The sequence below is a fragment of the Choloepus didactylus genome, chromosome 27, assembly GCF_015220235.1.
Source record: "Choloepus didactylus isolate mChoDid1 chromosome 27, mChoDid1.pri, whole genome shotgun sequence".
Classification (NCBI taxonomy): Eukaryota; Metazoa; Chordata; class Mammalia; order Pilosa; family Megalonychidae; genus Choloepus; species Choloepus didactylus.
The window spans coordinates 17,701,162-17,727,526 of record NC_051333.1 but is presented as its reverse complement, the minus strand read 5'-3'; the positions used below and the strand labels follow the sequence as shown (position 1 = coordinate 17,727,526).

The 26,365-nt window shown below is 39.0% G+C and overlaps 2 protein-coding genes across 9 annotated transcripts in view; one reads left to right on the top strand and one right to left on the bottom strand.

Annotated features, from left to right (window-relative positions):
• Nucleotides 1-26,365, top strand: part of LOC119521684 (zinc finger protein 383) — a 129,541-nt gene that overhangs the window by 8,252 nt on the left and 94,924 nt on the right. The window lies entirely within an intron of this gene.
• Nucleotides 7,481-26,365, bottom strand: part of ZNF585B (zinc finger protein 585B) — a 90,860-nt gene continuing 71,975 nt past the window's right edge. For all 8 annotated transcript variants that reach the window (XM_037820189.1, XM_037820187.1, XM_037820184.1 and 5 more), the window contains 3 exons: nucleotides 24,243-24,369; nucleotides 23,874-23,966; nucleotides 7,481-13,234 (listed from right to left, as the gene is read on the bottom strand). In XM_037820189.1, coding sequence (XP_037676117.1) covers nucleotides 10,923-13,234; nucleotides 23,874-23,966; nucleotides 24,243-24,276 — 2,439 coding nt within the window. In that variant the 5' untranslated portion in view covers nucleotides 24,277-24,369 and the 3' untranslated portion in view covers nucleotides 7,481-10,922. The remainder of the gene's footprint in view (nucleotides 13,235-23,873; nucleotides 23,967-24,242; nucleotides 24,370-26,365) is intronic.

The following is a 26,365-nucleotide window of genomic DNA, read 5'->3' as shown; positions in this document are numbered from 1 at the left end:
CTCCTCCAGAGTTTCAAACAGTTCAGAATTGTCCCTTTTTTCATTGAATCTCTGGAGAGAAGTTTTCAGTAGCTGTTTATATCACCATGTTGATGATGTCACCTATGATAATTTGATTTTTCCCTTTTAATTTGTTAATGTGTTGTATTACATTGATTGATTTTCTTATGTTGAACCACTCTTGCATGCCAGGAATGAACCCCACTTGGTCGTGGTGTGTAATTCTTTTAATGTGCCTTTGGATTCAATTTGCAAGTATTTTGGGGGGGAATTTTTGCATCTGTATTCATTAGGGAATTTGGCCTGTAGTTTTCAGTTTTGTAGTATCTTTATCTGGTTTTGGTATTGGAGTGAAATTAGCTTCATAAAATGAGTTAAGTAGTGTTCCTTTTTCAATTTTTTGAAAGAGTTTGAGCAGGAATGGTGTCAATTTTTTGGAAAGTTTGGTAACATTCCTTTTGAAGCTATCTAGCCCTGGGCTTTTTTTTTTTTTTTTTTTTTTTGTAGGTAGATTTTTTTATGACTGATTGGATCTCTTTGCTTGTGATTGGTTTGTTGAGGTTTTCTATTTTGCATCACTCTTATTAATAGGCATAGATATAATATTATAAGAATGATGTTATGAATGCACTATTTCTATGGGGTTGGGGGGAAATGTAGGAATAACCAGCCTTCTCAGAGAGTAGTATTATAACTACACTGTAATTATATTCAACATTCTAAGACTATAGTGATCATATTAATGATGTCATTTGTGGGGCAGCATTGCATGGGGTTAATATCATGGACTCTGCAGCCAGCCAGACTGGGTTTGTATCTTCCTGTGCCATTTACTATCTTTGTGATGTTGAGCAATTTTCTGTACTCCTTGTGGCTCAGATTCTTCATCTGTCCATTGGGGATAATGTTTGTGTCCATCTCAAACATTTTTGTATGGATTAAATGAAATTATAGATTTAAAGAGTTTAGAACAGTCACTGATGCACATTAAAAACAAATTTGCTATCATCATCAGCAGCAGACCTGTATACTTGGTTCTACATCATTTTAGTCTCACAGAGTCCTTGTAAAGCATGCAATATTTCCCTCTGGTTTACGGTATCATCATTCCTAATAGTGGCATCAATTATAATGATAATATTAAGAAATGCAAATAATCACAATGTGAGTGTGGTAGCCAGCCTTGAAGATGGCCCTCAATGATTCTCTCCTCCTGGTATTTAAATTTCTGTATAGTCCATCCCATGATGAATAGGGTTGACCAGTGTATACAAAAGAATATTGCATAAATCACATGTGACTTCTTAAGGCTAGGTCAAAAAGGACAGTGAAGCTTCCACATTGCATGCTGTTAGAACAATGGCTCCGAGGGAAGCCAGTGGCCATGCTGTGAGTACCCTTAGGCTGCCACATGGTGGGGTCTACGTGGTGAGGAATCATGGCCTTCTGCCAACAGTCTTGTAAGCTTCAGGTGAACACAACCGTGGCTAACACCTTGACTGCAACCTTATGAGAGTTCCTGAGCCAAACCTTCCAGCTAAGCTGTTGGCAGCTCCTTACTCACAGAAACTGAGATAATAAACATTTGTTGTCATTTTAAGTCATTACATTTTGGAGTAACCTGTTATGTAGCAATAAATAACGAGTGTAGTCAGAAATGTATTATAAATGTGCCTATTTCCCAGAGGATGATGGCGCACATTGGGGGTTCTTAAGAGTGACATAAATTATAGTCATATCTTGGATATAATTCAAATGATTGTGTTAATGTTGTGCTTACATCACCCTGTTTTATGGATGGAAACAGAACATCAGATTTTGTTTTCATAGCAGTGTCCATTATTATAAATATTTAAATAACACAATAATGATACCACTAAAGAAATGATATAATTGTGGGGATGTTGTGGTAATACAATGAAAACAACAACCTGAAGGTGGCAGGAACCAGAAGGGACATTGGGATTTCTTAGCATCCAAGTTGATATCCTAGGATATCATTATATCTTAATGAATTAGAGATATTATAATAAATAACCATAAGGATTCTGATATTATAAATTATGATTGTAGTAATTATAACTAAATTAATGGAAGTCAGTACTTGAATATAATTGTGGAATTAAGCATAATAGTTGATAAAATATTTAACATAATAAATAGAAATGATAGTTACACTAGCACTGGTAGACCCAATCAAAGCTGAGAGTGGAGGGACCAATTAGGGCAAGTGTCCATAACAACCACCTGCTGCCACAGCTTTAACCTGACCTTAACCACAGGGTCGATGCCAGCCATACTGTCACATTCACTATCTGGTTGGGTACATGAGGCTGGAAATGTCAGCCCTTAGTGCAGAGCCTACCACCTAAATATCCTGGTCCTCTCATTGCCTGCCTCATGTGGTGGTGCCTCAGTGGAGCGGGTGGTGCAGATAACCCAGGAGGATGGGGTACATGATTGAAAAGTGAGGAGGCAGATGCAACTGGGAATGGCCTCCTGCCTGCAGGTCCCCCAGTATTGGTCCTCCTACTCCCATTAATTCCCCACATAATGCCTGCCTGCCCAGGCAGGGAGGAGGCTGAGTCAGGAGATAATGTTGACCTTGTGGACCCTTGGAGGGAGGGTGAGATATGCTGGGGAGGGGTGGGGTGAGATGGGGGAGGTAGAGTTAGGGCTGTGGAATCCTGGAGCATGGGAAGGGGCATTAAATTTTGAATCAGGGAACCTGTAATAATCCCACCCCATCCACCCATCCCATGCATTTAGCTCATTCTGTGCAGGGCACTTGGTCAAACTGGATGTTATTGCTATTATTCATCCATTTAACAAGCTCATACTGATTGCCTACTTTGTGCAAGTGCCATCCTCCATGCTGTGAACACAGCAGGAACAAGACAAAGTCCAGGCATCATTGGGGACTGTTAGTGGGAAGTGGATGGTGGTACTTGCAACACAAAGAGAGAGCAAGGGGCTTGTTACTTCAGACACAATGGGAGTGGGGATGGGGTTCTCCAAAGTGGCAAGGAGGACTGCAGAGCCAAATGGGCAATGGGGAAGCAGAGTCCTCTCAGAGGCTCAGCCCCTGTAAAAGCACTAAGGCTGAGCAAGCTTTCTTGATTTTAAGAACAGCCAGAATGGGTTTGGTTAACACACAATAAAAATTGTTTTTTAAAAAAAATGTTAAAATATTACAAACTTCTGAGATTTTTCTATGTCATAGCCTATATCAATAAATTATTCTTTTTTGATAGCTGAGAGTATTCCCTCATATGGATGTACTACAATTTGTCTGTTCACCCATTGATGGGCATTTGGTTTGTTTCCAGTTCTTGGCAATTAGGAATACAGTTGCTGTGAACATTGGAGTACAGGTTTTTGTGTGAATATGTTTTCATTTCTCTAGGGTAATACTTAGGAGTGGGATTGCTGGGTTATACAGTAAGTGTATGGTTAACTTGTTTTCCAGAGTGGACTTACCATTTTACATTCCTTACCAGTTTTTGATATGTTTTTTTCTTTAAATTTTTATTGTGGTAACAAATATGCATTTCCCATTTTAACCACTTTCAAGTATACAATTCAGTGGAGTTAATTACGTTCACAATGTTGTGCTACAATAACTACCATTATCAAAATGTGCTACCATCACTACCATTATTAAAACTTATCTATCACCCCAAACAAAAACTCTGTACCCATTAAGTCCCCATTCTCCATCCCCACCCCATCCTTAGTGCCCCGTAATTTTCTGTCTTTATGAATTTGCATATTCTCATTATTTCATTTAAGTGAAATATAATATCATAGAATATTTGTCCTTTTTTGTCTGGTTTATTTCACTCAACATGATGCCTTCAAGATTCAACCATGTTGAGGCACGTATTGGAACTTCATTATTTTTTAGGGCTGAAAAATATTTCATTCTATGTATATACCACATATTTTTTATTCATTCATCTGTTGGACACTAGGATTCCTTCTTCCTTTTGGATATTGTGAATAATGCTCCTATAAATATTGGTGTGCAGAGATCTATTTGAGTCCTTGCTTTCAATTCTTTTGGGTATATACCTAGAAGTGGGATTGCCAGGTCACACGGTAATTCTATACTTAACTTTTTGAGGAACCACCAAACCAATTTCCACAGTGGCTGCACCATTATACAAGTCTTGCCAACAATTCATGACGGTTCTGATTTCTCTGCATCCTCAGGACACTTAATTTATTTTTAAAATAATAGCCATCTTTGTGGGTTTGAAGTGGTATCTTGTGGTTTTATTAAACAATTTTTAAAATTAGAGTTGAAGGTTTACAGAAAAATAATGCCAAAAATACAGATGTCCCCATATATCCCTCCAAACACAGTTTTCCCTACTATTCACACTTCACATTAATGTGGAGGTGAAAAGAGGTGAAAGAATATTATTATAATTGTACTATTAAGTATAATACAATATTTACATTAAGGGTCACTTTTTCAGTTGTATCATCCAAAATTGTTTTTTTTGAAAAATTTATATTACAGTAACATATATATATATATTTTATAAATATATATATATATTCAAAAATTTCCCCTTTTAAACTACATTCAAACATATAATTCATTGAACCATTAACTTCCCATCTCCTCTCCCTCCCCCTGGTACCCTGTATTCTTGTTTCTGTGAATTTGCTTATTCTAATTATTTCAAATCAGTGAGATTATACAATGTCTGCCTTTTGTGTCTGGCTTCTTTCACCCAGCATGATGTCTTCCAAGTTCATCCATGTGGTCGTATTTATCAGAGCTTCATTCCTTTTAACAACTGAACAGTATTCCATTGTTTGTATATGCCACATTTTGTTTATCCATTTATCTATTGATGGGAACTTGGGTTGATTCCACCTTTGGCAATTGTGAATTAGGCTGCTGTGAACATTGGTGTGCAAATATCTGTCCCTGCTTTCAACTTTTTTGGGTTTATACCTAGAAGTGGGATTGTCAGATCATATGGTAATACTATACTTAATTTTCTGAGGAACTGCTAAACTTTTGCACAGCGACTGCACCAACAATGAACAAGTGATCCTATTTCTCTGCATCCTCTCCTACACTTGTTATTTACCATTTTTTTTTTTAAGAATAGTAGCCATTTAGTGGTTTGGAATGGTATCCCACTGTGGTTTTTTTAAATACATTTTTTATTGTGAAATTTAACCTATATACATAACAGTGATAACTTTCAAAGTACAATTTAACAAGTAGTTAGAGAGCAAACTTCAAAGAATATTATGGGTTACAGTTCCACCATTCCTGTTATTTCCTTTTAGCTATTCTATACCCTAACATCTAAAAAAAATTTATATAGTTTCAGTAATCTTAATCCTTTGTTAAATCCTATCTTGTCTGTTGCTACTACCCCTTCCTCTCATTTAATCATTTTCTCAATCTTCAGGGGTATCCAGGCAGTAACCACCCTTACCTGTTCATATTGAAAATGGGTATCGGTATTATGGGGAAGGGGGCTGCATCTGGTTGTTGTTCTTAAAGAGACTGTTGTCTCTGGATTTTAGGATTTGACTGGCATAGAAACATTCTTGTGGATTTAAGTTTCTGAGAGACAAACATAGTAAGTGAAACTTTTATAGAATCTCAGATAGGGACTACTGTTGGTATAGTGTTTGGCATACTGTAGCCATTTGGGATATCCAACTGGAGCTTGCAGAAGAGTAACCTTCAGGATAGCCTCTCAACGCTATTTAAAATCTCAGCCACTGTAACCTTATTTTGTTGGCTTTCTTTTCCCCCATTTAGTCAAGAAGGGATTTTCAATCCCTTGATGCCAGGGCCAGGCTCATTCTTGGGAGTCAGGTCCCACAACATCAGGGAGATTCACTCCACTGGGAGTCATATCCCACAAGGGGGACATTAATGAATTTATTTGCTGAGTTAGGCTTAAGAGAGAAACACCACATCTGAGCAACAAAAAAGTTCTCTGGAGGTGCCTCTTAGGCAAAATTATAGGAAGGCTTAGCCTCTCATTTACACCCCTAAATTTCACAAGAGCAAGCCTCAGGTCGAGGGCCTGATTTATTAAGTAGTGGGTTCCTAATTTCACATAACATATATTCTGTCCCAAGATAAACAGTCACTTGGTAGTGGTGTATGATTCTTTTAATGTTTTTGGATTTGATTTGCAACTATTTTTTTGAGTAGTTTTGCATCTATATTCATTAGAGAGACTGTCCTGTAGTTTTCCTTTCTTGTAGCATCTTTATCTGGTTTTGCTATTAACCATGTTAGCTTCATCAAATGAGTTAGGCAGTGTTACTTTTTGAAATTTTTTTGAAAGAATTTGAGCAGGAATGGTGTCAGTTCTTTTTGGAAAGTTTGGTAGAATTTCCCAGTGAAGGCATCTGGCCTTGGGCTTTTATTTGTAGGAAGCTTTTTTTTTTTTTTTTTTTTAAGTTTTAATTGTATTTAATTTTAAGAAATTTACATTGTAAATTAAATTTATAAATAGCTACTGTATTGGTCAGCATAGACAAACCATACCTCAAATGATGAACACTGAGGTTGATTTCAGTTCTTCAGTATGACAAACATGGCTTCAGTAAGCATTATTATATCCACATCCTTGTCTTTGATGCCACCATTTTTGTAGGCTTGATTCTTTTTTTTTTATTATTAAATTCAGTTTTATTGAAATACATTCACACACCATACAATCATCCATGATATACAATCCACTGTCCATGTAGGATGCTTTTTGATGCCTGATTAGCTCTCTTCCCTTGTGATTGGTTTGTTGAGGTCTTCTATTTACTGTTGGGTCAGTCTAGGCTGTTCATGTGTTTCCAGGAAATTATCCATTTTCTCTAAATTGTCTAGTTTGTTGGTGTACAGCGCTATTCATAGTATTCTCTTATGATTTTTTTTGTAATTATAATATCCTTGAATTTATATTTATCTTTATTAAATATGTAGTTTTTTGGTATTTATTTTAATTCCCATAAATGTATTGACCCCCAGCTTTCATTCTATTTCTTGCATTTTTCACTCAGCATTATGTTTTTTTGTTAAATTCAGTTTTATTGAGATATATTCACATACTATACAAGCATCCATGGTGTACAATCAGCTGTTCACAGTACCATCATATACTTGTGCCTTCATCACCCCAATCCATTTTTGAACATTTTCCTTACACCGTAAAGAATAAAAATAAGAAAAATAAAAGTAAAAAAAACACCCAAATACCCTCCCCCCACCACTCCAATCTTCATTTAGTCCCTGTCCCCATTTTTCTACTCATCTATCTATACACTGGGTAGAGGGAGTGTGTGCCACAAGGTTTTCACCATCACAGTCATCCCTTGTAAGCTACATTTATATAATTGTCTTCAAGAGTCAAGGCCACTGGGTTGGAGTTTGATACTTTCAGGTTATTTACTTCTAGCTATTCTAATTCACTAAAACATAGAAAGGGATATCTCTATAGTGCATAAGTTGCCCACCAGAGTGACCTCTCGACTCCATTTGACATCTCTCAGCCATTGAATATTTTATTTCATTCCACTTCCCCCTTTTGGTCAAGAAGCAGCAGCCAGGGGTGACTGAGGGGCTTCTTGAAGTGAACTGAATCTGGAATGGGGTTGTAGGAGAAGACATAATGAGAGCTCTAGGAACCATTCCTCAGAATATATGAGGGATGGCACACATATTACCAAAGGTAAAAGTGGGATAAATGGAGTGTGTCCAGATTGTGCTGGCATGGTTAAGAAGGGGTATGGGGGAGCTCTAGACATTTGCCTGGGGAGGCAGCATTGTTTTAAGTTGGGGCATAATGTTGGTCACATTTTCCTAAACTGGGTGACTCGTAGTGAAGCCCCAGATACAGTGCTGGGGTGAGATAAAAAGGGGTAACACAGGGTTACCAGACATTGTTTTAAGTGGGGGTAGGGTGTGCAGTTAATCATTAGATACTGTGAAGGGGTGAGAAGGGTACCTAATGATAGATCACATTGATCTAAGGTGGCCTAATGGTAGTATTGCTGAGCATTGTCAGAGATGTTACTGAGGCAGAAACCACAACTGGGGATATGTGTGGCAACCCCTCCTCTGCCAAATTGTCCCTTGGTGGTGCCCCTGCCCTGCCCATGTTTCTGCCCAGGCATGCTGCCATTCATAAAAGTGAGACCATCCTACTCCAGGCATCACCAATGTATTTGTCTGGGGATGGTCACTCTGTTGGTTCCAGTGGGGTTGCCCAACAGCTAGCATTCTGGTAGAAATCCTGCCTGCATTTGAGGCCACTACTTCCCCCTCCCCCTTGAGGCTTGGCCCCTCCCTATTGCCTCTGCAGGACTGAGCACTCCACAAGCACCACCAGTCAGGGCCTGACGTGCACATCTGTAGGGTGGGTTCTGGGGTGAACAGGGCTCTTTCTAACAAATGCAAGTACAAGGGCAGAGTGAGTAGGCCTTTTTCCAATCACTTTTGAGCTGACAGTGGGATTTCAGCATGCTGGCAGGGTATCTTGCTATATCAAGCATCCACAAGGTTTCCTGTATCTCAATTTTCCCTTCTTTAAATGAGCTGGCATCAGGTCCAACAGTTTACAACTTTTCAGCTCTAGGGAAGGGGGCACAGCCAGATAAAAACAGGAGGTAAAAGAGCCTGATGTATTTTAGGCAAGTTGGTTCTCCTCACTGGAGCCTCTTAGGCTACAAAATAGAAAGGAGCAGAGGGAAGTCATGGGATGAGTAGTGGTCAAAATCCACAATATGCCAGCTGTAACGGCAGGTGTGGATTTAGGCTCACAGCAGTGAACAAAATAGGCAGAAAACATTCTAGTGGGGGAGATAGACAAATAAGCTAAATAAATGGTGCATCATGGCTGTAAGCACTATGGTGAAGGATAAAGGAGGGAGGGTGGGGTGTGAAATTTTAAACCAGGCAGGGAAGGCCTCTGTGAGGATGGCAACATTGGAGGAAGGAGTCAGGGAGTGAACCATAGACATAAGGAGAAGTGGTGCTCCTTTTCAGAGAGTATGGAAGAGATGTGTTTGAGGTATATGGAGAAGGTCATTGTGGAGTGTATGACATGAAGATGGACACAGAGCAGGCAGTGAATGTATGTTTGGGTTTGTTATGAGTTATTAATTTGCTATTTTTATTATAAAGATTATTAAGAAAGAAATGGGTCATGACTTACAGCAGAAGGGATACTGAACAGTTGACCCAGGTGACCTGAAAATTCTTGTTGCCTCAGAAGCTCTCCTGAGAGTTGTGGGAGTTCACAAGACACTATGCTGGGGGCTACGTGGGGGTCAGGAGACACTATGTGGGAGATAAAGATAGCAGACGTTGTGTTTAGCACTAATGGGCAGGCATGGATAAGATGGCAGAGTGTGAAGTTTCACTCTCCTGCAGAAACTGAACAACCGGCAAGAATTAGCACAAACATCTTTCTCAAAGTTCTAGTAAACAGTTCAAGGCTTGCAGCAATAGGGCAAGTGCCAAATCCAGAAAAAGGTCACTTAAAATCACTAAGATCTAGTGCCACCCTCGTTGGCCCCTCTCCCATCTCCTTGCAGCTCAGTATGGAGCCTGTTCCCAGTGTGGGTCCCTGGTCTCAGTTCTGGAGGAAACAGAGTAACCCCCATACACAGTATATATGTCTGGCCTGGCAACTCTCTTGGCGGCCTGAGGGATGGATCAGGACACTTGTTATGGGCTGCCGTCTCAGAACTTGCACTGCATTTAGAAGGCAGCTCACAGTGCTCTACTATAGAACACGTGGGAACTCAGTCATGTCATGGTTGTCTGCGGCAAGGGATTACTGGCTGTAAGACGTACAGTGTAAGGTCCAGGACTGTGAGGAAACTGTTTCCTAGGGAAGAGGATATATATATATAAATGGGGGGATTCCTAGGGCAACATACAGGGCCTAAGACAAGACACATGCCTAGAAGGGAACAGGGAGGCCCCTGTGTTTGGCCTTGTATCATTATGGATAAGCCCTGAAGGAGAATGCCCACATAGGTCTGTATGCAAAGACGAGGAAAGGTATTTTTGTTTTTTCCTTTTCTGTTAGTTCCTGAAATTCAAGGAACGCTCTGCCATAACACTAGCTGGATACAAGCTTAAGGAACAGATATCTCTGAGTCCAAATCCCAGTGATAACACATTACACTATAAAAATGTCCGGGTTTCAACAGAAGATTACTTCTGGGCAGTCATCAGGTATTGTGCCCAAATTGGGGATCAGAAGACAATGTGCTAGGGGTTCATGAGGATTGAAGAGACTCTATTGGTGGCTAATGCTGAGGGTCTCAAGTCATGGTGCTAGGGGTTAATGTGGGGGTCTCAACAGACTGTGAGGTTTATATCAGTATACTAAAATTTTTTTTTATTGTGGTATCTCTTACTTTATGGAAATTTCAGTAGGGAATTGGATACACACAACTGTGTTCAACAGAATGAAAACACATCCACAACCCCATTAGACAATGTGTTCTGCAATAAATACCCCAAAGAACTTAGGGTTAGTCCCTATCATACACATTATGTTGTTCTACCATTCAATTTATGGTACTATACCTATTCCACAGTAAGCAGGACTATCAACATGATTTAATATAATATTTCCCAGGAACAATCTGGTATCAATGGCCCATCATATTTTTCATGGAAAAGCTTTTTCTAATGCATCAAGTTAACTCAGTTCCTTCCCTGTATGAATGCCCAAGGTTTAATGAGATTAGTGACAATGTGGGAAGGCTCCCCTCATTCACTGCTGTCTTGTAGATCACCTCCTGAACATGTGACATCTTGACAAAGGCATTTCTACCTTCAGTAATATACCTAATTTCCTGTTGCATGAATTCAATAATGTATAATGAGCCCTGACCTCATTCTCATACTGTTTTTTTCAAGAGTGAATACTCTGATGCACACTGAGCACTGATTTCTGAATGAAACCTTTCCCACAGACAACACACTTGAAGGGTTTGTCTCCAGTGTGCGTTTTCTGGTGTTTATTCAAATTTGACCTGTCAGTGAAGGCCTTCCCACAATCAGCACACACATAAGGCTTCTCTCCTGTGTGAATACGCCAATGCACCTGGAGCTGTGATTTCTTCGTGAAAGATTTCCCACAGTCACTGCATTTGTAAGGTTTCTCTCCAGTATGAATTCTCTGGTGGGTAATTAACTCTGACTTTTGTCTGAAGGACTTCCCACATTCAGGGCAGATAAAGGGCTTTTCTCCAGAATGAGTTTTTTGGTGTTTATTAAGATTTGACCTGCCACTAAAGGCTTTCCCACATTCAGCACACACATAAGGTTTCTCTCCTGTGTGAATTTGTTGATGCACCTGGCGCTGTGACTTGGAAGTGAAGGATTTCCCACAGTCGCTACATTCATAGGGTTTCTCTCCAGTATGAATTCTCTGATGGGTAATGAAGTTTGACTTCCGGATGAAGGCTTTTCCACACACAGTGCATACATACGGTTTCTCTCCTGTATGAATTTTCTGATGCACAATGAGTATTGATTTCTGGTTGAAGGTTTTCCCACATTCATGGCATTCATACTGTCTCTCTCCAGTATGGATTTTTTGGTGTATACTGAGGTGTGACTTCTGGGTGAACACTTTTCCACAGTCACTGCATTCATAAGGTTTCTCACCAGTGTGAATTCTCTGATGTGTAATCAAGTCTGATCTTTGAGTGAAGGCCTTTCCACATTTAGGACATATATAGGATTTCTCTCCTGTGTGAGTTTTCTGATGCGTCATGAGATTTGACCTGTTGGTGAAGGCCTTTCCACATTTACTGCACATGTAGGGTTTCTCTCCTGTGTGAACTCGTTTATGCACATGGAGTTGTGACTTGGAAGTAAAGGATTTCCCGCAGTGACCACATTTATAAGGTTTCTCTCCAGTATGAATTATGTGATGTGCAATCAAATGTGCCTTCTGGATGAAGGCCAACCCACATTTCATGCATATATATGACTTTTCTCCTGTATGAATTCTCTGATGTACAGTGAGAGCTGACTTCTGAGTGAAGGCTTTTCCACAGTCACTGCATTCATAAGGTTTTTCTCCAGTATGAACTCTCTGATGTGTAATCAACTCTGACCTGTAGGCAAAGGCCTTCCCACATTCAGTACATATGGAAGATTTCTCTCTAATTTGAGCTTTCTTAAGTGTAATGAGATTAGAAGTGTTGTTAAAGACCTTCCCAAATTCAGTACACATATAAGGATTTATTCCTGTGTGAATTCGTTGATGTACCTGGAGCTGTGATTTGTAAGTGAAGGATTTCCCACAGTCACAACATTCATATGGTTTTTCTCCAGTGTGAATTCTTCTATGTGCAATCAAGTGTGTCTTCTGGATGAAGGCCTGTCCACATTCAATACATATATAGGATCTCTCTCCTGTGTGAATTTTCTGATGCATCTTGAGTGTGGACTTTTGTGTGAATGCTTTGCCACAAACACTGCATTCATGGTGTCTCTCTCCAGTATGAATTTTCTGATGTATACTGAGATCAGAGTTATAAGAGAAGCCTTTACCACATTCACTGCATTCATAAAGTTTTTCTCCAGTATGAATTCTTTGATGTCTGAAGAGAGAAGATACTTGGAAAAAGGCTTTTCCACATTCACTGCACTTGTAGGGCTTCTCTCTAGAATGGATTTTCTGGTGCGTAATGAATTCTGGCTTCTGTACAAAAGCTTTCCCACATTCAATACATACATATAGTTTTTCTCCTGTAGGAATGTTTAGATGTACCTTGAATTGTATCTTCTGAGTGAAAACCTTTCCTAATTTGGCACAGTCATAGAGTTTCTTGTCACTATGAACTTCCTCATGTTGAGAAGGTGCTTGTTTAAACCTGAAAACTTTTCCATAAATTGAAGTATTGTCATGATCAGTATAGAAAGAAATGTTACCATATTCAGCAATTGTATTTAAGTTTTTTGATGAGTTGTTTCTCTTATGACTGTGTAAATATAAATTATGCTTCAAGTCATTTCCAAGTGAGTTGAATCGTTGAGGTCTTTTTTGGGAGGGAATAAGGTTTGAGTTAATATGAATTACTTTTTCAATGTCTGTATATTCATATGCCCTCTCTGTATTCAGTGTTTTCTTGATGCAAGTAATATGACTTAAAGATTTGTTTTCTTTTTTCTGATAGCTCTCTGTCTGGTCCCCAATCTTCTGCATTTCTTCTAGAATGAAATACAATGAAACATGACTTGAAATGCAATGAAACATCATATTCCCTCTCAATGTGGGAAAAAGCTTTTCAGAAATTCCCTGCTGTGGGGTTTCAAACCCAAACTTCCCTTTCTCAAAGTAGAAAGAGAGGGTAATTTGAACTCAACAGCTAACAGAGGCTAAAGAAGAAGGTACATATCACTTTGAATTTTACAACAAAATGCATGAAATAAAAAAAATTGAATCCATCACATAAACTGTAGCCTACAGTGGGGAAGGATATGGGTGTGTGGTACAGAGAGAAAAGGGAATAAATCATGAAATTAAAAAAAAAAAAAAAAAAGAGATTGCCCTGAGATTGATGGTAACACCATACACTGAACTGGGAACTGTGATTAAACTCAAGCTTTATCATGTGAAGTACAGAAATAATGCAGTAACCGAAGTCAATCAATCAACAAGGCAGAGAGACCCCAGTCAGCAGTGTGGAGTAACTCAAGACACATTGGAAGGTGTCAGGAAAAATCACTGATAATGTCAAGCAGAGCAGAAAGGAACACCCAAAAGTTAAGTGACAGTGACCTCCAAGCCATTTCTTAGAGGAAAGGAAAAGGGGAAAGGGAAGAAATGAGAATCCTTACTGTAGTACCTGTAGAGAAAAGAGGAAGAAAATCTGCCTGGAGATGTGGTTCTGAGGCATTTTACAGTGAGAAGGAAACAAATGAAAGGTGACTAGCAAGAGTGATGTGTAACACATAGTGATTTTGAAAATAGTAGATCCATGAACACCAGAATGTATAAGGAAAGAATCTAGGACTGTGGGGAGGGTAGAAAGAGAATGTTAGAGAAAGGGAACTGTGCAGGTATGAAACTGTTACAGACTCCAGAAGAGCCATGATCTTTTTTTTTTTTTTTATTTTAAATTCATTTTTATTGAGATATATTCACATACCATGCAGTCATACAAAACAAAGCATACATTCAATTGTTTACAGTACCATTATATAGTTGTGCATTTACTGTGTTTTTTTTTTTTTTTTTTGAAAGGGAAAAGAGGGTTTATTTACACCAGCAGGAGGACGGGGGGGGGCGCTTTACCAAATCTGCCTCCTCAAAGTGTTTCTTCAATTGGTTTTTTGTTATGTTTGTTTTGTTTTGTTTTGTTTTTCAGTTTAAACAATGGGAATTTAATGGCTCATGGTCTTGAGGTTAGGAAGAATTCCAAATCAAGGCATTATCAGTTTGATGCTTTTTCTCTGAAGACTGTGGTGTTCAGGGGCTGGCTGCTGCAAGCCTTGTCCTTAGCTTGTCACGTGGCAAGGCACATGGCCACGTCTCCTGGTCTCTCCCTTCTCTTCTGGGTTCCATTGCTATTCAGCTTCTGGCTGCTCCCTCAGTGGATTTCTCTTCTTCAATTTTTTTTTTTTAATCTTCATTTTATTGAGATATATTCACATACCATGCAGTCATACAAAACAAATCGTACTTTCGATTGTTCACAGTACCATTACATAGTTGTACATTCATCACCTCAATCAATCCCTGACACCTTCATTAGCACACACACAAAAATAACAAGAATAATAATTAGAGTGACAAAGAGCAATTGAAGTAAAAAAGAACACTGGGTACCTTTGTCTGTTTGTTTCCTTCCCCTATTTTTCTACTCATCCATCCATAAACTAGACAAAGTGGAGTGTGGTCCTTATGGCTTTCCCAATCCCATTGTCACCCCTCATAAGCTACATTTTTATACAATTGTCTTCGAGATTCATGGGTTCTGGGTTGTAGTTTGATAGTTTCAGGTATCCACCACCAGCTACCCCAATTCTTTAGAACCTAAAAAAGGGTTGTCTAAAGTGTGCGTAAGAGTGCCCACCAGAGTGACCTCTCGGCTCCTTTTGGAATCTCTCTGCTACTGAAGCTTACTTCATTTCCTTTCACATCCCCCTTTTGGTCAAGAAGATGTTCTCCGTCCCACGATGCCAGGTCTACATTCCTCCCCGGGAGTCATATTCCACGTTACCAGGGAGATTCACTCCCCTGGGTGTCTGATCCCACGTAGGGGGGAGGGCAGTGATTTCACCTTTCAAGTTGGCTTAGCCAGAGAGAGAGGGCCACATCTGAGCAACAAAGAGGCATTCGGGAGGAGGCTCTTAGGCACAATTATAGGGAGGCCTAGCCTCTCCTTTGCAGCAACCGTCTTCCCAAGGGTAAAACCTATGGTAGAGGGCTCAACCCATCAAACCACCAGTCCCCTATGTCTGTGGTCATGTTAGCAACCATTGAGGTGGGGTAGGCCAATACCCCTGCATTCTCCACAGGCTCCTCAAGGGGGCACTACATCTTTTTTTCCTTGTTTTTGTTTTTTTTTTTTTAACTTTCCCTTCTTTTTTAAATCAACTGTATGAAAAAAAGTTAAAAAGAAAACAAACATACAATAAAAGAACATTTCAAAGAGACCATAACAAGGGAGTAAGAAAAAGACAACTAACCTAAGATAACTGCTTAACTTCCAACATGTTCCTACTTTACCCCAAGAAAGTTACCTAATATAGCAACATTTCTGTGAACTTGTTCCTACTATATCCATCAGAAATTAACAGACCATAGTCATTCCTGGGCATCCCCAGAACGTTAAATAGCTTATCTGTTCTTCTTGGATTATTGTTCCCCCTTCCTTAATTGCTCTCTATTGCTAGTTCCCCTACATTCTACATTATAAACCATTTGTTTTACATTTTTCAAAGCTCACATTAGTGGTAGCATATAATATTTCTCTTTTTGTGCCTGGCTTATTTCGCTCAGCATTATGTCTTCAAGGTTCATCCATGTTGTCATATATTTCACGAGATCGTTCCTTCTCACTGCCACGTAGTATTCCATTGTGTGTATATACCACATTTTGTTTATCCACTCATCTGTTGAAGGACATTTGGGTTGTTTCCATCTCTCGGCAATTGTGAATAATGCTGCTATGAACATTGGCGTGCAGATATCTGTTCGTGTCACTGCTTTCCGATCTTCCGGGTATATACCGAGAAGTGCAACCGCTGGATTGAACGGTAACTCTATATCTAGTTTTCTAAGGAACTGCCAGACTGACTTCCAGAGTGGCTGAACCATTATACAGTCCCACCAACAATGAATAAAAGTTCCAATTTCTCCACATCCCCTCCAGCATTTGTAGTTTCCTGTTTGTTTAATGGCAGCCATTCTAATCGGTGTTAGGTGGTATCTCATTGTGGTCTTAATTTGCATCTCTCTAATAGCTAGTGAAGCTGAACATTTTTTCATGTGTTTCTTGGCCATTTGTATTTCCTCTTCAGAGAACTGTCTTTTCATATCTTTTGCCCATTTTATAATTGGGCTGTCTGTATTACTGTCATTGAGTTGTAGGATTTCTTTATATATGCAAGATATCAGTCTTTGTCAGATACATGGTTTCCAAAAATTTTTTCCCGTTGAGTTGGCTGCCTCTTTACCTTTTTGAGAAATTCCTTTGAGGTGCAGAAACTTCTAAGCTTGAGGAGTTCCCATTTATCTATTTTTTCTTTTGTTGCTTGTGCTTTGGGTGTAAAGTCTAGGAAGTGGCCGCCTAATACAAGGTTTTGAAGATGTTTTCCTACATTATCTTCTAGGAGTTTTATGGTACTTTCTTTTATATTGAGATCTTTGGTCCATTTTGAGTTAATTTTTGTGTAGGGGGTGAGGTAGGGGTCCTCTTTCATTCTTTTGGATATGGATATCCAACTCTCCCAGCCCCATTTGTTGAAAAGACCGTTATGACTCAGTTCAGTGACCTTGGGGGCCTTATCAAGGCGGCCATAGATCTGAGGGTCTATCTCTGAATTCTCAATTCGATTCCATTGATCTATATGTCTATCTTTGTGCCAGTACCATGCTGTTTTGGCAACTGTGGCTTTATAATAAGCTTCAAAGTCAGGGAGTGTAAATTCTCCCACTTCGTTTTTCTTTTTTAGAGTGTCTTTAGCAATTCAAGGCATCTTCCCTTTCCAAATAAATTTGATAACTAGCTTTTCTAAGTCTGCAAAGTAGGTTGTTGGAATTTTGATTGGGATTGCATTGAATCTGTAGATGAGTTTGGGTAGAATTGACATCTTAATGACAGTTAGCCTTCCTATCCATGAACATGGAATATTTTTCCATCTTTTAAGGTCCCCTTCTATTTCTTTTAGTAGAGTTATGTAGTTTTCTTTGTATAGGTCTTTTACATCTTTGGTTAAGTTTATTCCTAGGTACTTGATTTTTTTAGTTGCTATTGAAAATGGTATCTTTTTCTTGAGTGTCTCTTCAGTTTGTTCATTTCTAGCATATAGAAACATTACTGACTTATGTGCATTAATCTTGTATCCCGCTACTTTGCTAAATTTGTTTATTAGCTCTAGTACCTGTATCGTCGATTTCTCAGGGTTTTCTAGATATAAGATCATATCATCTGCAAACAATGACAGTTTAACTTCTTCTTTTCCAATTTGGATGCCTTTTATTTCTTTGTCTTGCCGGATTGCCCTGGCTAGCACTTCCAGCACGATGTTGAATAACAGTAGTGACAGCGGGCATCCTTGTCTTGTTCCTGATCTTAGAGGGAAGGCTTTCAGTCTCTCACCATTGAGTACTATGCTGGCTGTGGGTTTTTCATACATGCTCTTTATCATGTTGAGGAAGTTTCCTTCAATTCCTACCTTTTGAAGTGTTTTTATCAAAAAGGGATGTTGGATTTTGTCAAATGCTTTTTCAGCATCTATTGAGATGATCAATTGATTTTTCCCTTTTGACTTGTTAATGTGTTGTAATACATTGATTGATTTTCTTATGTTGAACCATCCTTGCATGCCTGGAATGAACCCCACTTGGTCATGGTGTATGATTTTTTTAATGTGTCTTTGGATTCGATTTGCAAGTATTCTGTTGAGGATTTTTGCATCTATATTCATTAGGGAGATTGGCCGGTAGTTTTCCTTTTTTGTAGCATCTTTGCCTGGTTTTGGTATTAGATTGATGTTAGCTTCATAAAATGAGTTAGGTAGTGTTCCATTTTCTTCAATGTTTTGAAAGAGTTTGAGTAAGATTGGTGTCAGTTCTTTCTGGAAAGTTTGGTAGAATTCCCCTGTGAAGCCATCTGGCCCTGGGCATTTATTTGTGGGAAGATTTTTGATGACTGATTGGATCTCTTTGCTTGTGATGGGTTGGTTGAGGTCTTCTATTTCTTCTCTGGTCAGTCTAGGTTGTACATATGTTTCCAGGAAATTGTCCATTTCTTCTACATTATCCAGTTTGTTGCCATACAGTTGTTCATAATATCCTCTTATAATTTTTTTAATTTCTTCAGGATCTGCAGTTATGTCACCTTTTTCATTCATTATTTTGTTTATATGGGTCTTCTCTCTTTTTGATTTTGTCAGTCTAGCTAGGGGCTTGTCAATCTTGTTGATCTTCTCAAAGAACCAACTTTTGGTGATATTTATCCTCTCTATTGTTTTTTTGTTCTCTATGTCATTTATTTCTGCTTTAATCCTTGTTATTTCTTTTCTTCTACTTGGTTTAGGATTTGTTTGCTGTTCATTTTCTAGCTTCTTCAGTTGATCCATTAGTTCTTTGATTTTGGCTCTTTCTTCCTTTTTAATATATGCGTTTAGTGCTGTAAATTTCCCCCTTAGCACTGCTTTTGCTGCCTCCCATAGGTTTTGGTATGTTGTGTTCTCATTTTCATTCATCTCTATATATTTAGCAATTTCTCTTGCTATTTCTTCTTTAACCCACTGATTGTTTAGGAGTGTGTTGTTTAACCTCCAGGTATTTGTGAATTTTCTAAGTCTCTGATGGTTATTGACTTCTAATTGTATTCCATTGTGGTCAGAGAATGTGCTTTGAATAATTTCAATCTTTTTAAATTTATTGAGGCTTGTTTTATGTCCCAGCATATGATCTATTCTGGAGAAAGTTCCATGAGCACTAGATAAGTATGTGTATCCTGGTGATTTGGGATGTAATGTCCTGTATATGTCTGTTAAATCTAATTCATTTATCAGATTGTTTAGGTTTTCAATTTCCTTATTGGTCTTCTGTCTGGTTGATCTATCTATAGGAGAGAGTGATGTGTTGAAGTCTCCCACAATTATTGTGGAAACATCAATTGCTTCCTTTAGTTTTGCCAGTGTTTCTCTCATGTATTTTGTGGCACCTTGATTGGGTGCATAGACATTTACGATTGTTATTTCTTCTTGCTGAATTGCCCCTTTTATTAGTATGTAGTGGCCTTCTTTGTCTCTCAAAACATCCCTGCATTTGAAGTCTATTTTATCTGAGATTAATATTGCTACACCTGCTTTCTTTTGGCTGTAGCTTGCATGAAATATTTTTTTCCATCCTTTCACTTTCAGTTTCTTTGTGTCCCTGTGTCTAAGATGAGTCTCTTGTATGCAACATATTGATGGTTCATTTTTTTTGATCCATTCTGCGAATCTATATCTTTTAATTGGGGAGTTTAATCCATTTACATTCAACGTTATAACCGTGAAGGCATTTCTTGAATCAGCCATCTTATCCTTTGGTTTATGTTTGTCATATTTTTCCCCTCTGTCTATTAATATCCTTTATTGTACCCATACTGAATCTCTTTAGTACTGAACCTTTCTCCAAGTCTCTCTGTCCTTTCTTTGTTTCTCTGTCTGTAGGGCTCCCTTTAGTATCTCCAGTATGGCAGGTCTCTTTTTAGCAAATTCTCTCAGCATTTGTTTGTCTGTGAAAATTTTAAGCTCTCCCTCAAATTTGAAGGAGAGCTTTGCTGGATAAAGTATTCTTGGCTGGAAATTTTTCTCACTCAGAATTTTAAATATATCGTGCCAGTGCCTTCTCGCCTCCATGATGGCTGCTGAGTAGTCACTACTTAGTCTTATGCTATTTCCTTTGTATGTGGTGAATTGCTTTTCTCTTGCTGCTTTCAGAACTTGCTCCTTCTCTTCTGTGTTTGACAGTGTGATCAGAATATGTCTCGGAGTGGGTTTATTTGGATTTATTCTATTTGGGGTTCGCTGAGCATTTATGATTTGTGTATTTATGCTGTTTAGAAGATTTGGGAAGTTTTCCCCAACAATTTCTTTGAATACTCTTCCTAGACCTTTACCCTTTTCTTCCCCTTCTGGAACACCAATGAGTCTTATATTTGGACGTTTCATATTATCTATCACATCCCTGAGGTCCGTTACGATTTTTTCAATTTTTTTCCCCATTCTTTCTTTTATGCTTTCATTTTCCATTCTGTCATCTTTGAGGTCACTGATTCGTTGTTCAACTTCCTCTAGTCTTGTACTATGAGTGTCCAGAATCTTTTTAATTTGGTCAACAGTTTCTTTAATTTCCATAAGATCATACATTTTTTTATTTAGTCTTGCAATGTCTTCTTTATGCTCTTCTAGGGTCTTCTTGATTTCCTTTGTATCCCGTACTATGGTCTCATTGCCATGATCTTTTAATCCAATCTTGTTGGGTGGAAACTTCTGACTGATTCCATGGAGATGTGACTCACCCAACTATGAGAGAGACCTTTGATTAAATTATTTCCATGGAGATGTCACCCCACCCATTCTGGATGGGTCTTAATTAGATCACTGGAGTCATTTAAGAGAGCTCACAGAAACAAGGAGCTCAGAGAAGCTGAGAGAGAAATTTTCAAGAGAAGCTAAGTGTTTGCCCCCAGGAGAAACTAAGGGCCGATACAGACCCAGATGCTTGGAAATACTGGGAGATGTAGGAAGAGGGACGTTTGGAGATGTTAAGCTAAGAGATGAAGCCTAGAGTTTGCCCCAGAGAAGCTAGGAGAGGATCCCAAGATGCTTAGAAAGAAACACCCTGGAAGAACAAGCACAGATGCACAGGAGCCGAGAGAGAGAAGAGAGACAAGCCCAGAGACATTTTGGAGAAAGCCATTTTGAAATGCAACCCAGGAGCAAAGGGCCAGAAGACACCAGCCACGTGTATTCCTAGCTGACAGAGGTGTTCTGGACTCCACTGACCTTTCTTCAGTGAAGGCATACTCTTGTTGATGCCTTAGTTTGAACACTTCTATGGCCTTACAACTGTAAATTTGTAACCTAATAAATCCCCTTTATAAAAACCAATCCATTTCTGAGATTTTGCATAATGGCAGCTTTAGCAAACTGGAACAGATTTTGGTACCAGAGAAGTGGTGTGCTGCTGAGTTTGCAAATATCAAAGATGTTGGAGTGGCTTTTTAAATGGATAAGGGGAAGATTCTGGAAGAATTGTGAGATGCTTGATAGAAAAGGCCTAGATTGCTTTGAAGAGATTGTTGGTGGAAATACAGACACTAAAGATACTTCTGATGAGGCCTTAAACAGAAACAATGAATGCTTAATTGCCAACTGGAAGAAAGGCGATCCTTCTTTTAAAGTCGCAGAGAATTTGGCAAAATTGAGTCTTGGTGTTGGATGCAAGGGAGAATTTGAAAGTGGCAAGCTCGAATACTTAGCTAAAGAGATCTACAAACTAAATATGGTAAATGCAGCCTGGCTTCTCCTTGCAGCTTATAGTAAAATGCAAGAGGAAAGAGATAAGCTGAGAACTGAACTCTTGGGTACAAGGAAACCAGAAATTGATGGCTGGAATATTCTGGGCTTCCAGATTTGAGATCCCAGAGAATAGTGTGCCGTGTAGGGATTTAACAAAACCTGGAACCAGTCAGCCATTTCAGTACAAGCCAGGATTGGAGATGGAGTTATCCAGAAAAGACTTGTGGAAAGTCATACTGTCTGATGGTTTTGACCCCTGTATGCTGCATGCCAAGTGAACAAATTTTTTGTGAGATCTGTATAAATGGAACCACTGCCATTCTGGACTAGAGAGGACAGAGAAGGGACAAATTGAGAGAAGGATGACTTCAAAGGCAGAACCATGGAAGCTGAGGTCTGGAATCAAGAAATCCCAGGCCATGCACATGGAAAGGGCGAATTTGCCCTGGAGGTAGAGGGTGGGCATTTGGCCTCGATGCTCAGGAAAAGTACTGCAACCCGAGGCCTCAGACAGGGTAGAGATTCACTGGAGATCGGGGAAAGCCTGGCCACCACCCCACTGTTTGGAGGGAGTGCATTTGTCCCAGAGTGCAGAGGCCATGTGGCACCCCAATGCTTGAGGAGGGTGGGGCTGAGAAGAAGATGGTCTCCCAATGCATGGATATGTTGGAGCAATCACCCCAGGGTTTAGAGAGAAAAAGGTCACTGCATAAGCTTTTGGAAAGTGTGGGATTGCCACTCTTTCAAGCCCGGAGGATATAACATCATTTGATAAATGACTCTCAGACTTTGAAATCCAAGGAAGTATGCCCTGCAGGTTTTAGGAATTGTTTTGGTCCCATGAACCCTGTTTTCCTTTCAGTTTCTCCCTATGGCAATAGGAATATTTATCCTGACTGTCCCTCCTTTGTATATTGGCAGAAGATAGCTTGTTCTGAGTTTCACAGGTCCACAGCCAGAAAAGAATGTTGCCTTAGGACAAACTACAGCTGTAACTGATTTTGATAAGACTTTGTACTTAACCTATATTGTGATAGAACGGGTATATTTTCGATTTGGAAAGAATGTGTCTTTTGGGATCCAAGGGGTGGAATGTGCTGTTTGAAACTGTTACGGACCCCAGAAGAGCCATGATCTTTTAATCCAGTCTTTTTGGGTGGAACCTTTTGAGTGATTCCATGGGGATGTGATTCACCCAACTGTGGGTAAGCCCTTTGATTAGATTATTTCCATGGAGAAGTGGCCCTGCCCATTCCAGGTGAATCTTAATTAGATCACTGGAGTCCTTTAAGAGAGCTCACAGAAACAGTGAGCTCAGAGAAGCTGAGAGAGACACTTTCAAGAGAAGCTAAGTGTTTGCCCCCAGGAGAAACTAAGCACTGACACAGACCAAGACCCTTGGAGATGCTGGGAGATGTAGAGAGAAGAACATTTGGAGATGCTATGCTAAGAGATGAAGCCTGCAGTTTGCCCCAAAGAAGCTAACAGAGGACCCCCAGACACTTAGAAACGCCCTGGAAGAACAAACATGGATGCACAGGAGCTGAGAGAGAGAAGCTAAGAGACAGAAGCCCACAGACATTTTGGAGAAAGCTATTTTGAAACGCAACCCAGGAGCAAAGGACCAGCAGATGAGAACCATATGCCTTCCTAGCTGACAGAGGTGTTCCAGATGCCATTGGCCTTTCTTCAGTGAAGGTATACTTGACGATGCCTTAGTTTGTACACTTCTATGGCCCTAGAACTGTAAATTTGTAACCTAATAAATCCTCTTTATAAAAGCCAATCCATTTCTGGTATTTTGCTTAATGGCAGCTTTAGCAAACTGGAACAGGAGTGTAGCCAAGAAAGTAAGATCTTCAGTGAGGCAGAATGATTGGCTCAAGATCCAGAATCCAAAAAGCCAAGGCAAGAAGGCAGCTGGAAATGGCAAAATTCATCCACATAGAACACATTTAGATATCTGATAGGCCAGTGTCAAGGGTCCTTAAACAGTACTAAAAATCTAGAACCATCCAAAAGAGTCATCTTTCTCCTCTCTCAGGACATCTGAGATTTATTCCCCCATCTCCCATGAACTTGGGTCACAATCACTCACCTGGAGAGCTATGACATGGGCTCTCACCCTGCAATTCCCATGTCTCCTTTCTTTGCTCCAATATGAAGACCTCTGATTTGGGAACTTGATATCCTGTTCATAAGAAATGATAAAGGATTGGGTCCAGCTAATTATGTTTCAGAGCCCAATGAATAGTCTTGTTCTTCAATAAAGCTTTGTTCTTCTGAAAAGTAGCCATATATCCCTGGGAACAGAGTAATACTCAGAGTGCCCCAAAGGGATGAAGAATCCTGGGCAAATTAAGGATGAAACTATCACATATTTCAGATGTCCCCCAGCATCCGACAACCAAGAATAGTAACACCTTCAGTGAGGCCTCCTCTCAGATACCCAGGTGACTGTGCTTACCTACTGAGAGCAGGTTGCTGTAGGTCTCCAGCATCACATCCCGGTAAAGGTTTCTCTGAGCAAGGTCCAGGTGCTGCCACTCTTCTCTGCTGAAATCTACAGCCACATCCCTGAAGGACACTGATCCCTGTAATGGCATTATTATTGTTCAATGTGAATAATCAGCTTTGAGGGGGTGGAAAAACAATCCTGAGGAACAAGGAATGCGTGTTTGTTCTTGTTATTAATTAATCTCCTCTTTTTAAAAAATCCATCCCCTTCATTCCCCATCATTTTATTATGAAAATTTTCAAGCATATAGAAAATTTGAAGAATTATACCCACTACCTAGGATCTATGATTAACATTTTATTTTATTCTTTCTTTATCACTCATATCCCCATCCCTTTATCCATCCACCAATCCATTGCTTTTTTGATGCATTTCAAAGTAAATTTCAGGTGCCAGTACACTTCTCCCTAAATAGTTCAGAATGTAAATCATTATAACTGGAGTTTAGTATTTGTACTTGTCTTATTCTGTTTTATCTGTTTTTTTTTAAGGTAATTTATATACAATGACATGCATAGATCTTTAGTGTACCATTTGAAGTTTTGACAAATACATACACTTATGTAATCCAGGAAGTGTTTTAATGGTATTTCATATAGGGTACATATTAAATATCCCATTTTACATAATATTTTGTGGAAGAATGGAATTCAATGAAAATTTCTGCTATTTGTTGTGAGCTACAGTCAATTATTCTTTTTGCAAAATTGAAAATTAAAATAGGTTCTCTTTAAGTCTTCTAGGACCTGAGTGAATGACCTACAATACAGTTTATGAGAAATTTAGGACCAACATATGCCATTTCTGGGAAAAAAGAAACAAATTATTTTATGTTTCTAGACTTCTGGCAATTTAAAGACTTGGAAAATAAACAAGACCCTGCCTCCCCAAAAAAGGACAAAAATTCACTAAAGTGTTAAAAAGGGGCATAGTAGAGCTCTAAGGTGGGATACTGAGGGCCCTAAAGAAAGAAGGGTGCATTTTCTACATCAGGAAGTTTATAATCCATAGAGGTGAGGAACTTAAAAGTTGAAAGATGAAAAGTATGATGCAGAATGGAGGGAGGTGGGCAGTTATTTCCCAGAAAAGACAAGGGCAACAGCAAAAAGATGGAAAAATACATGATGAGTTTGGAGAATAGCAAACAGCACTATAAAAATGGAGAGAAGATTGTGTGATGTCAGGAAGATGGTCATGGGGAAAACCATACATAGAACAAGTATGGATTTTTACTTTAAGTAAAACTTCAGGTAATTCAGATAATCACATTTGAATCTAAAAAAATTTTTTTTTCCAAACGAACTGTATTGTAGGGTAACCAAATAATGGATTAAAAAAAAAGTTCATTAAATTCTTCTGGTTAATAAATGAAGAAGTGAGAATAGAATTGGAATACCATCATTTTACAACTTGAAATGAACTAACTGATTGACAAAAATACTTAATGGTTATCCAAATGTTTATATGAAAGACTGAAGGAATATTACAGTGGATTGATCAGCTGATAATGCTGCATCCACCAATCTTAACATTACAAAAAGAATAACCAGATAATGTGCCTCTGACATAATAGTTAATTTCATTACACCACCTTTGCCAAAAAAAAAAAAAAAAAAAATCAAACCTGAATCTCATCAAGCCTCTAGGTTAACCATTCAAAAGTACTATGGAGAATAGAGGAACATACTGAACAATGTCAAGACCAACTGTAACATTAGCCAAATCCAGAAGGCAGCAAATGACCTATTTCTTCAAAAAGTAAATTACAAGAAAAATAATATGGATGAGAATCTTTTCTTTTTTAAAAGTGACTTAAGAGTCATACTAATGAAATGCAACTTGTGGACCTTGTTTGGCTCTTAATTAAAATGAACCAATATTAAGTGACATTTATAGGCTCAAGATAGCGGAGCAAGATGCTTCAGGGCTCTGTCCCCACAGAAGCCTTGAACAACTAGCAGCTGAAGGACTGCAGTAACAAGGTGAGCAATGAATCAAGAAAAAAGCTACTTAAAAGAAGTAGGTTCTCAAGGCTTAGCATGGAGCTGGCCAGTGCTCTCTCATAACACTAG